The 12714-nt window shown below is 37.0% G+C and overlaps 4 protein-coding genes across 4 annotated transcripts; 1 reads left to right on the forward strand and 3 right to left on the reverse strand.

Annotated features, from left to right (window-relative positions):
* Positions 1-2: 2 nt before the first annotated feature.
* On the reverse strand, positions 3-1188 carry LOC128896901 (protein KRTCAP2 homolog). The gene is made up of 3 exons (XM_054160479.1): positions 1033-1188; positions 347-565; positions 3-284 (listed from the first exon to the last, which is right to left on the reverse strand). The coding sequence occupies exons 1-3, from the start codon at positions 1034-1036 to the stop codon at positions 109-111; spliced, it is 399 nt and encodes a 132-aa protein (XP_054016454.1). The 5' UTR covers positions 1037-1188; the 3' UTR covers positions 3-108.
* Positions 1189-2466: 1278 nt separating this feature from the next.
* LOC128896895 (stimulator of interferon genes protein homolog) lies at positions 2467-3815 on the reverse strand. Its single transcript, XM_054160470.1, has 2 exons — positions 3425-3815; positions 2467-3346 (listed from the first exon to the last, which is right to left on the reverse strand). Exons 1-2 carry the CDS (start codon positions 3795-3797, stop codon positions 2814-2816), a joined length of 906 nt encoding a protein of 301 aa, XP_054016445.1. The 5' UTR covers positions 3798-3815; the 3' UTR covers positions 2467-2813.
* Positions 3816-4186: 371 nt separating this feature from the next.
* On the forward strand, positions 4187-8576 carry LOC128896881 (protein brambleberry-like). Its single transcript, XM_054160436.1, has 9 exons — positions 4187-4776; positions 4866-5252; positions 6012-6197; positions 6287-6455; positions 6518-6781; positions 6854-7066; positions 7122-7358; positions 7471-7789; positions 7881-8576. The coding sequence occupies exons 2-9, from the start codon at positions 4881-4883 to the stop codon at positions 8032-8034; spliced, it is 1914 nt and encodes a 637-aa protein (XP_054016411.1). The 5' UTR covers positions 4187-4776; positions 4866-4880; the 3' UTR covers positions 8035-8576.
* A 67-nt stretch (positions 8577-8643) lies between these two features.
* On the reverse strand, positions 8644-12151 carry LOC128896985 (uncharacterized). Its single transcript, XM_054160600.1, has 7 exons — positions 11352-12151; positions 10982-11103; positions 10456-10691; positions 9998-10158; positions 9304-9412; positions 8907-9029; positions 8644-8816 (listed from the first exon to the last, which is right to left on the reverse strand). Exons 2-7 carry the CDS (start codon positions 11034-11036, stop codon positions 8652-8654), a joined length of 849 nt encoding a protein of 282 aa, XP_054016575.1. The 5' UTR covers positions 11037-11103; positions 11352-12151; the 3' UTR covers positions 8644-8651.
* Between the last annotated feature and the right edge of the window lie 563 nt (positions 12152-12714).

Raw genomic sequence — 12714 nt, forward strand, 5'->3', positions numbered from 1 at the left:
CCTTCGGGTTGTATTTGCATATAAAAAAATAGTTACAAGGGAAAGTAGTTAATTACAGGCTGTCGATAACGAAGTACTTCGATTCTGTGTAACATAGTTACAAGATTCTTATTTTCTTTTCTTCGAGTGTATAGATACTGGTACAGGTACAGGTACAGAATAAGTCTCCTGCGAGATTCGATTGATGTAATACAGAGCGACTATGGAGAACAGGAAGCAGGTTGTAGTCGCGACTCGATGGACCAATCCTGACGCGATCAGACTAACGATCATGGAAAACACAACTGGAATAAGAAAAGAAGTTTGGTAGTTACTTTATTTTTCTTAATTTAAAGCGATAACTCACCTTCTGGAAATAACTTTTGTTGGAAAGATTTCCCGAACAACATAGCTTCCAAGTTTCCCACAGCGGTTAACACGCATATAAACAATAAAGATCCAACATATCCTCCTAATATAGTGTAGAGTTGCGACGATGCCAGCCAACCTTTGTATATTTGCATTCCAGAAAACACGAGGACGGTGAGGATGCATGATAGATAGAACGATACTTGGCTACTAACCGCTGAAAAATTACAGAAGAGACGGAGGCATTCTTTTAATCGATTAAGGGAGGAAATAGGTTTACGAACACATGCTTTTAGTGATCAGCATAAAGAGGAGTAAGAGAGGAGACGAAAGTCTCTACAGAATTCAAATTTCATCCACAGATGATTCTAAAAGTATAGAATGTAGCATTTGTCGTGGTACTTGGTTTCTAAACCATATTCATCACCATATTCATGAATTATATTCAAATTTATTTTCGTCAACAGCTTCACCTCAAAATTAATAAATTCAGTTCCTCGGTAAAAAAAACTGTGACACAATGTTCAACGTGTTAATCGCTGCTCGTGTACAAGATGTAAATTAAAAATAACGACAAAAGTACAACGGTATGGTAACAATAATATCGGTTACGAAATTTGCTATTTTCAATTTTATTTATTATTTTCAGTGCTAATGTGTGGTTAGAGAAACTCTTGTACGTACGCATTTTTACAGGAAAACTGAGGAAAAATTTTGTTATTCTGTTAAAAAGAGTTTGACGACCTCTCAGCTGTTAACAGGTTACTGCAGGTTACCACGGTGGCCGGTGCCGGCAGTGATGGACATTCGTGGGATTTTTCCTGATCATGCGCATTGGAGCGAGCGTTGCAGTCCTCACTGCTATATACACTTACTTAGAATTTAGGGTACCATTGGATCCGAGTAAGGAACAAAATATAATGATCGTGCGCCTACGAGTCGGCAACCGAAACGACGAACAGGCTAGTACAGGTTGCCGCATAACAGGGGCACATCCGCGCCTATGATGATGCAACCTGCCTACAAACTAAATAGTACAGGTTGCCATAAAACAGGGGCATAAGTAAAAGGTAAGTCTCGAGACAAAATAAATAAATTGTGCAATCTCTTCGAGTATTCAATTCTCCTGATACAGAAAGGTAAGATTAGAGACACGATAAAGAATTGTGCAATCTCTACGAGTATTAAGTTCTCCTGGTACAAAAAGGTAAGTTCGAAATAAAATAAATAAATTGTGCCACCTCTTTGCATATTATGTTCTCCTGATACCAGGAGTAAAATTCTGACCAAAATTTTAAACGATAGTGGCGCTATCGGTGACGAAACGTTCAAGCTTGTAGTGAAAATAGTTCCCGCGGCTCCCGCTAGATGGCGCTGGCAACTGCAGGGTCGATAATTATTGCTAAATTAAATAACTATTTATATAGGTGAAGAATCGAGCATATTATCTATCAAACTGTAGTATTATAACGCAAAGAAACTTGTTATTAATGCATTTATGGCAAATAAAGAATTATTTATTAAAGATATAAGTGGCGCCATCGGTGGCGATACGTCTAAGCTTGTAGTGGAAATAGTTCCAACTGCTGCTGCTAGATGGCGCCACTGATGCCATAAATGAAATACAAGGTGTCCCACAAAATGTTGTAACACCTAGAAAGGGGGGTTCGGGAGGTGATTTCAAACAACTTTTTCCTTAGCAAAAATGTTGTACGAGGCTTCGTTAAGGAGATATTAACAGAAAACTTCGACTAATCAGAGCGCGAGGCGACCGCGCTTCTCGACCAATCACAGCGCAAGGCGGCCGCGCTCCTCGACCAATCAAAGCGCGAGTATGCCAATAGAGCGGCCGCTGTATATTTTATTTGCCATAAATGCATTATTAACACGATTCTTTGATTCATAATGCTACTATATATCACTTGATGTCTTAAATTTACCATTTCAATGAATAATTATTCATTTTAGCAATAATTATTTTCCCTCATTTAGTGGCGCCATCTAGCGGCAACAGTGGGAACTATTGCCACTTCTAGGAAAATGCGCGAACGATTTAAATCTCAAATCTTATTTTATACCTCTACAATAAGTAATCTTGCATTATAACAAATTTCTATAAACAAATGCTGTCTTATTAGGGATAGAACTTTACAACACTTTATTATTTATTTCACTAGACTATAATTACACGCAAAAGCTTGTATAGATTCACAATGTAAAAATTTGAATGCATTTATGCAATACAATATATGTAAAACTTCTCAATAAAAAGATCAAAAATATTTTTCTTTAACATTATTATAGGTATTATTTCGTACATTGTCAAGCTCAGAAAATATCCAGTTGTCTTGTAAGATTTGTCCTTTGATCTTTGAAATACATGTTAAAGAACACGTAACTTATAAAAGATATTAAAAATGCAAAAGCATAAAAGAAGCAAGTAAATTATAAGCGCAACCACAATTTTAAGTAACTTCCAACACGCATAGATCAGACAATCTCTGTAGAATAACAGCTGCGACATTAGTTAGAACACCATTACCATCATAGTCATCGTAATATATCAACTCGCACAGATTTCTACACTCCAAATCATCATTTATCAACTCTTTTAATTTGTTATAAAAGTTTTTAGTGATATCCTTGCTGTACTTCTTGTAGACATCCGTCTCCGGATGGGAATGCTTCTGAACTTCGAAGAAAGTTAACAAAGGCGTGGCACCTTCTGCCACCACGTAAACAGGTTTGGAGTACAACTTTCCTCTACGAGGATTAATTTTATATACAGTGTTACGATACACTCGCTCTTTGGTTCCAGCTCGATGGCGTTTCTCTTCCTCCAAGTTCATCGTGCTTTCCATCCATTGGTAGGAAGCTTCCCTTAGGTCCGGTGGTACGTACATCGACGATGGAATCAGAATTAATAGCTTATGAATAGCTACTGTTATCTTGTGATTGTCCTCGAAATTCTCAATTTTCTCAATGAGACCCTTACTTTCTGTGCCGGTTGAAGGAAGAATGAGTCTCAGGTATCCATAATAGTAACTGTATGCCATACCAGTTCCATAGTCTATACCTCGTATGGTATTATTAGAATTTTCATTGTGTCGATTTCTTGAATTAATAATGGAGATGATTATCGACAGTATCTTCGAAACCAACATACATATGAAAACATTAACGATTTGTCCTGTGTCCTTTATTAAATATCCATTTTGGAAGATCGTTAGACCGATTAAGATTATCAAATGTATGCAGAATGCCTTGAACTTGAATCCAATGTCAGTTCCACTTTGCTTAAAGAGATCTAGTAGAATTATCTCAAGCAAGCAAACGGTGTTAAAACAAAATAAAAAAAATATCAACTCCATGTAAAGGCCTAGTGAAATGTTTGCAACAATGTAAATTGTTAAAAGTGATGTTTCATTTGTTATATAATAACTATCCATATCGTTCAGATAATATATATATATTATCAATGTACATTGTAAAAACGTAGTTTATCTGTAACACAATCTCAATAGCTGTTAGATTACAGGTTATGAGTGCAATAAGAATTTCTTATTACAAGAGTTTTCTTTCATTTTTAAAAAATCGGGTTTTCACTTTAAAGAAAAACTTTGTATACGTTTTTGATAGGGTTCCGTGAGAAGAAAAAATGTTTCAATCCTAAATGGATTTTTGAAGATTAATCGACTTCTTCTATTCTTGTTTCGTGTATTTTTTTATGTAACAAAGTTTTAATAAGTAAAAAATGTATTCAAAATTCGATATGCGTCTTCAAACATAAATTCTAATTATCGCGAGGAAGATTAAACGAAAAAAAAAATTCACCCTGAAGGGGAATCGAACGTTAACTAACAGCACACGAGTTTATACGCACTCGGAAATAATAAATACAAAACTTTATTTATTCGAATAATGAAACTTTAATCCTAAATATCGAAAAATGCATCGAGTATTTGTCCTCGTGACGCTATATTTTCGTAATCAGGATGACAAAATCTATAAGTATACAAAATTTTAATGAAATCGGTGACGCAACGGTCTTGCGCTCACTTAGCCGCTATCTGAGCAGCTCAGTGACTAGTGAGCCTTATATACGTTACCAAATTTAAAATGAGCGAATGCATGGGTGGTGCATCACCTGTGGATCGTTTAATTATATCCTTAACACACTAATCCAAAAGGATCAGCTGATTCTCGATACGTGACCCACCAGTTGATTAAAAAATAATTGCTAAAAAATAATTGTTTTTAGCCAGTGGAAGTGAAACACATGTACGACTTAACATTGAATTAAGTTTGTCGCACTTCATAGTTGGACTTAAAAAAATACACTAATTCTATTAAATTCACACTTTATATATCACCTAAGTATATATCATAATTTATTTTTGCTGAGAGGTTATTTTTTGGTTATCCCAGGTAATTAAAATTCCCACAAGTGGTTATTAAAGTTTAAGTATCACAAATAAACCCCACCGTCTTTACCACATACTTTCTTCTATTCGCAGAGAGATCTCTGAAGAATGGAGCACTTTTACTTGCTAATGTACCTTGTTATGGCAGCCCTTTGTGGGGCAGAAGCGTTTTCGATGTTCGGATGGGTCTGGGGCGGAAGCAAAGACGAGTCGACTGCCCTAGTGGCGGATGGTGTGCCACTTATAGCGATTCCATATGATTCCATGACAGAAGACGAGAAGTTCCTTCAAGAAGCAGCAAAATTTACAGAAATCCAAGTGTCATCGCCCTTGGAAACTTGCCAGCACAAAGTAGTCATGAAAATTAGAACTACCTGCTCGCAGATGTCGGAAGAGGATTTGGCTAAGCTGAGCGTCAATCTCTTGAACTGCCAGTCGGCTGTGGAGGGCAGGAAGATGTTCCCGTGTACAGAAGAAATGGTATAATATTCTTTAATGGTATCCTTTAGTAATATCCTTTATATAATTGGAAATTACAAGGTTCCGTAAGTTTCTCACATGTAAACCTGGGCTTTGTTTAAATATTTCTTTCCCTTCGAGTGATTTCTTTAGAATTACTGTTCTTATAGAGTTACTTTCAGAATTGTTAAACATCCTGGAAAGACTAATAACAATACGATAGAATTATCAATGTCAAGAAATTAAAAATATATTAAAGAATTTTTCTGTTTATTTATCTATTATATAATAGAATTATGAATGTCAAGAAATTAAATATATATTAAAGAATTTTATAAAAAATATATATCTACTGACTCATTAATTGTATAAACAATACAAATTTTATTATAAAAATTTTTCCCACAGTTGCATTTGTGACTAAATTCTCGTTTTCTGTATCACTAACATACACAGCTACAGTATATCTGTTTATCATATTTGGAAGGGTGGCTCAGACGTGTTCAGACCTGCAATCTCCCCCCCTGGAGTGCACAGACCACATCTGGGCTCCTTTCAGTTCTAAAATCTCATAACACACAGTGCTTGGTACGAGTGTACATCAAACCGAAAGGTTTCCAGGATTGTGTATCAATTTAATAATTAATTACTAAATTATATACATATATACATTAGAGAATAATGAAAAAAAAATGTTACTCTGGATCTATTTTTGTTACATCTACTTAATATTTAATATTTAATATTTAATATTTTTCGTACATTTTTCTTTTACATTAGTCTCTGAAGCAATGTACAACGGACATGGATGCTGATATGTGGAATGCGTACCATTTAATGAGCAACAGGGCAAGGGCAGTTTGTTATTCGGCTCGGGGTATGCAGTTTCGTGCTCTCACAGAAGTGACCGTTAACAAATTGATGGAAACTGCCCACACGCAGATCAAGAAACTAGGTTCCCTCAAGGTAGAGCCAGAAAATATTCAAATTGTGTTACGTATTCGTGACAGTTTAAATTGTATTACTAATTTACTTCCACTTAAACATTCATTCAGGAGAGTCAAGATCGCCTGGAAGAGCAACAGCAACACCTAAGAGACGCTCAGACATCAGCCCACAATCTCGTGACCTCGAACCTTAGAGAGTTGATCAACGAAAGGGCACTGATCAGAACGGGTCACACTCAACTAGCATCCATGGCGGAGGACATCAGGAAGAAATTAGGTAATCGAGTGAATCTATATAGAAGATCTCAATTGTTTTCATTGATTGGAACTATTTCACAGAGGAGGCAAGTCTGAATCACAGAGAAATACTGGACGACTTGACAAACATCCAAGAGCAAGCCCAACTGATCTGGGACAAAATAGAAGCGAGCACTGATCGGATATTCGCGCAACACGAAGTAGCTCTCGTCCAGTACGAGCATACTTTGGAAAAGCTGGGACGAATTAGCGAGAATATTCAGTTCCTTTGGAACCTAACGAACAACATGCGTGCAGAGGTGGACCAGAAACTAAACTGGATAACGGAGTACATCGGTGACACTGGTATTTATAAAGAATGTGTTATATAAGTAAGAAGTAAGAAGATTGAAATATCGAGGCTGTTTGAATTTCCAGAAGAGCAAATCCACAAGATATACTGCGTAGGCTTGCATGTTGTTTATTTACTCTGCGCTATGGTGATAGCAGCATTTCTCAATGCATCGCTGTTAACCAGAGTCACCATAATGAGTATCGTACCACTGAACTTGGTGTCGTACTTGAAACATGGCATGGATGCTTGCCTGGACTTCGCATCGATGACTGTGTTGATCATTTTGATTACGATAAGTATGTATAGATAGGAAAACCCAAGAAAAAATGGTAACATTGATTTCCTTCGCAGTGCATTTTTTGATGGTTGGAGTGCAGAGGATGTTTGGCCCAAAGACGAGAAACGCGCGACCAGAACCTGTGGAGGTCATCAACCAAAATGGCTACGCAAATGGGAATCCGCAGACTTATGTTTCATCTTCCTACACTAGTAAACAATCACCTCAGACTCCTTCGATGTACAGAAAATTGAAGACAGGAATATGGGAGGTTAGAAACGCAATTTCTCATCAACTGAAACGCTGCATTCGTAAGTTCCTTCTCAAGTGCATTATTAATTTGTTTTATAATTAATTTTCTTTTAGAGAGACTTAAGTAGATTTCCAAGTGGATTGTTAAATTGTTTTCCAATGTTCTTTTAGAGAGCTGCAGTTCATTGATACAATCGGTAGTTCCCTGGAGTCAGCAAACAGTAGAGCAACGGGAAGAACTGTCCTGCTCGTACACGTCGTCCAAGAAGTCTCGAGAGGACCTTGTTTATAATTACCAGCGCGAGTTCCCTAGCATGTCTGATGACGTTACAGACTTTGAGTATTCCCAACTGAAAGAGAGGGACGAAAGCATGGATGACTTTGAAAATATCCTCGACGCGAACGAGTTGAGGCGACGGTTGAGGGGAGTCGAGAGTTCTTACGCTAGAAGCACTCGCAGTTATCGGGCATCTAGTAATAGGAGTGTGGAGTACGTTTTGAGATAATGATACTCGTTTTTTTTTTTTGTAGGGTTCAGTGAGACAATCAGCATTTCATGCACTCACTTCTTAATGTTTCAGTTCCAATATCAGTACATCATCTGTAGCACTGAAATCTCCATGCAGAGGCATAACAAGGAATGGAACAAGGTGTCGTTTCCAAGCTCGAACCGGGAGCCAGTATTGCGTGAAACATTTGAGTCCAAGCGTTGCATCGTCAGTGATGGGCGACTGATATATTTATCAGAAGCTATAATTTGTAGATTAAGGAAACATGTACTTGTAACGTAATTAAATGTAATTAAGCATGCGCTTGATTATATTTAATTTGTTGTGAACTGAAAGTTTTTACGCTATGGTTCTATGGAAAACATATCATTAAGTTGTTACACGGGGAGATTTAGTAAATTAAGTAGTCTTAGTTAATAGAAAGATACCAATTGTACTCGCGAATTTTATTTAATCTTGTAAATACTCTTTCCGTTTTAAAAATGATGACAGTGCCTTAGGAGAAGAGCACGTATAGATAGTATCGGACACCTCCTAATAGAGAATATTTTGTAAACTCCTAATTTATTTATTTCGAATAGGGATAATATACGCCTTTCCGAATGAAAAATGTACATAATGGGATAGTATTTTAATAATAAACGTCTGTAATAATTATCCCTCGACTGAATGTTAACTAAGCGTGCCTTTTAATTATTAGCGTTGGATGTACTTTTAATTTATTTTTGTATACTTGAACATGTCGGGTTAATAAAAGTATCAGAATAATCGGCTGTTTTAATCAATGCTTCGTTCAAAAATCCTCGTGAATATATTAAACGAAAAACTCTAGAAAACGTGAGACTAATTACAAACAGCCATGTTGTACTGCGTGCAAACTGCGTTGCTCGTCAGCTCTAGGAACCTCGGGCTTCCGTTGAAGCCAATGCTGGTCACCAAGTTGCGCAAATTACAGTAGTTCGTGCCATAATCGAATATCCTGAACCACTCGTTCGACACGGATTCACCCTTTGAGGAGAGAAATAATTAAGAAAGTTTCTTACCTCATTAGAGAAGTTAAGAGAAGAGAAGGTGAGAACAATGATTTGATCGCCATACTGTTGCCATGCAGGTTTTGTTGACCTCTTTGAAAGTTATTTGTATGGTTTCCACAGTCTTCATGTTCGGCGCAAGGTGTGAGGCTCTGATTACATTGTTTTCGTCAGGTCTTAGCTCCTTCAGCTGTGGAACGAAAGAGTCTTGAATCGAAGAGAGGTCTGGCTACTTAAATGCAGCATTATTTGAATAGTATTCGAATGCTATTCTATTACTTGAGTATTTAAGTACTTTGTGCACTGGGCAAGATTGTTGTAATGCTTAGGGTAATATGCCTCAGCATATGCAAACCAAAGTAAGTAGCATACAACATAAGCAATGAAATCTCTGAGTCGTGTGGAGTTGCATGGTAGTCATAAGGCCTTACGATACTATTTTGTTATGGATTATACTCTCTTACCGAGTAGAGGCATCTGCTGCCATGTGGACCACAGTTGACGCAGGATGACCAGTCAAGTATTTGCCACCTCAGCTTCTGCATGATCTCCGTGCAAGGTTCTCCAAAGTTCCTGAATATGGCAAGTCCCTTTTTCAAATTTTATTTTAGAGTTCAGATACTGTGCAAAGAAGCTTTGTAACACAATAAACGTAGCAAAAATGTGATAAAATTGGTGAATACATTTACAGTTGATTTCAGAAATTGTGGAAGGATTGTTGCGATAGTTTTTGTGGCGCTGAAGTTCAAAGGGGGAGCACAAAAATAACACACAGGTTCTCATGGACTTGAAAAGCAGAGCCTGTATATTATCCAAGCGGTAACGTCCAGCCAAAAGAAAATATACAGACCCCAGACTAGACAATATTGAGTTTCTTTATGCGGAACAGATTTCTCTCACGTTTTTCCCATGCTTTCCACAGGGCCTGACTTAAGAACAATCACTGCGGCCTATTAGAGCACCACAAAGCTTTTATTTGCAGCAGTAGGAAGATAAATAAACAGAGAAATGTCAAATAAAAGTGTGAGGATTTCATCATAGATTCAAAAGTAGCGAGTGGAAGAATTCTGAATGAAGATATTTCATGTATCGAACACTGTTACATGCTAATATTTCATAGCTGAGCAATAAATATGTTTATATGAGTTTGGAAAGTACCATTTGATAATGCAAGATGCATGCAGCGGATAAGGGAACATGACGTTGACCAGGATAGTGGTGAGAAGTATTGTCAACAATCCACAGGTGCAGAGAGAGATGCATCTACATCTTGGGAATTTGGCACAACCGCTCCTGATTATTATCGTTGTTGAACCTACATAGATTTAATTCTATTTTATAAAGATCGTAGACAGAGATTTGAGTTTGATAGCAAAGCTTATGCTAGTTTCGTAGGGAGATGGTAGAAAATATTGAGTTCACGATTGTTGAAATAAATAGCTTAGGTAATTTAGGGACTTACGTGTGTAAGACTACTATTTCAAGGCTATTAGAGTATTTTTTACTAGTAGACTAATCCTACTCGATTACTGAAGTATGAAAATAAACAAAAACTTGTATCGTATAGGTACATTTTCTTTTTGGAATTTTCTAACACAACAAGATCTCCTAGTTTAAACAATCATCCAGTACAATTGATAACTGATCAAATTAATGGAACAGAATGAAAAGAAACCGTTTTGTTGTTTGGACGTGGAGTCGTTGATCGAGTTTGGGTTCTTCAGGCTGTCGACTTTAGCGTATGGAGGTGGGGGACCCCTCGACATTGACCTGAGCTCCATGCGGTCTCTGTACGGCGGTGTTTCGATCTGTTTAGCGCTTTCCTTTGACCCAGCCATCGTGAATCGGTCAGCTTTCACGCAGGAAAAGAAACAGCTCGATAAGAAACAGCTTCAACAAGAACAAACGACTGTCGTCTATTCTGGTACTTTGTTATTCACTCCTTGCAGATAACGTCAAATGGTAGAGTAGTGCCTCAAGCCTGAATGTTTGACTACTTAATACTATTCAGAAATTCCAGTAATTCAGTAATTTGTCCACGTACCAAGTGTACGATACCAAAGTATTCGAACAGTGGAATATATAAGCCACAAATCAAGTTACGTAAGATAATAAATCTCTTATAAATTTTATTTAACTTACATTCTATCATTTCAGCTCCCAAAATGTGCATCCAGGACTCTGCAGACCTCTTCATAGCCAAATTGCTTTCGAAGGCCTCAACACGAATGGAAAATCACAGTTACGGTGTACTAATCGGTCAGCTTTCATGCAGGAAAAGAAACAGTTTGATACGAAACAGCTTCAACAAGGACAAACGACTGTCGCCTACTCTGGTACTTTGTCATTCACTGAATGGTTGACTATTTAGTACTATTCGCAAAGTCCAGTAATTCAGTAATATGTCCACGTACCAAGTGTAAAATAACCAAGTATTCGAACAGTGGAATACACAAGTCACAAATCAAGTTACGTAAGATAATAAATCTCTTATAAATTTTATTTAACTTACATTCTATCGTATCAGCTCTAAAAATGTGCATTCAGGACATTGGATACCTCTTTGTAGCCAAAGTGCTTTCGAAGGCCTCAACACGAATGGAAAATCTCAGTTACGGTGTACTAACTTTGGAAGGATGAAATATCAAGTATAATTTCCTGACCGCTGACTCTCAAGATAAAGTATTCGTTACAGCTTTTTCTTTAGGGAGTTCCTTGGGATCCATAAAGAAAGAAGTTGGCCAGTAGTATCCAAGTTACGTCTGTCATTGCGGTCCCCTACGCCTTTGATGTTAACTGACACGCGTATAAACTGTATTTCTTCGAATCGAACGCCGTCGGGGTATACCAGTGGCAGTTCCGGCTCGAATTAGTAAATTAGTCGAAAATAGTCGGGCACGAACGTCAACGAAAACGGAATGGGAGGAAGATCACTCGACGTCGAAACGCTGTCGCTACTTTGTGACCCTCCAGAAGCGGCGATCGCTACTCTGGGGATGTTACTTCAGCTTACTTCGTTTTTTCATTTTATCTTTAGTGGATATAATTGTAATAGTCACTACAAATCACTTCATTTCTTCTATCGTTACAGCCCATTCCCTTTAATAAATGAAATTGTAATAGTTACATTAGTTTACTTCATTTCTTCTATCGTTACAGCCCATTCCCTTTAATAAATGAAATTGTAATAGTTACATTAGTTTATTTCATTTCTTCTATCGTTACAGCGTATTCCCTTTAATGAATGAAATTGTGATAGTTACTTCAAGTTACTTCATTTCTTTCTTTTCTCTTCAGTGGATAGAATTATAATAATTTTTGTAAATCACATCATTTCTTGTATTATCATTTGAGATCATCCCTGTGGTTTCTCATTTCTTCCTCACACAATGCAATTGTAAGTTACTTTAGTTTATTTGTTTCTTCTATTAATACAGTGTATTCCCTTTAACGAATGAAATTGTGATAGTTACTTCAAGTTACATCATTTATTCTTTTTCTCTTCAGTCAATGGAATCGTAACTCCCTTTAATCAATGCAATTACAATAGTTTACCTCAAGTCCCTTTATTTCTTCAATTATTACAGTGTAAAAATCAGAATCATCCCTCCATTTCTTCATTTCACCTTCTCTCAATGCACCTGCAACTTCTCAAAAGTGAAGTCTGTAAGTAGAACTTGAATGGATGTAGGGATCAAACAGAAATGAAGTTATTTCAACGCATAAAGCATACGGAGAGTCGGAACGTCTATAAATCTGTGACAAGGTTGTTTGAATAGGAGGAGTGAAATCAACCGGAGAAAAAGAAAAGGAAGTAGCTGGGACGAGTGCATTTATGAGTCGTGTCTTGGTAGATAGTATTCATTAGGGGCACC

This window comes from Hylaeus anthracinus, unplaced genomic scaffold (genome assembly GCF_026225885.1).
Source record: "Hylaeus anthracinus isolate JK02 unplaced genomic scaffold, UHH_iyHylAnth1.0_haploid 11978, whole genome shotgun sequence".
NCBI classification, from domain to species: domain Eukaryota; kingdom Metazoa; phylum Arthropoda; class Insecta; order Hymenoptera; family Colletidae; genus Hylaeus; species Hylaeus anthracinus.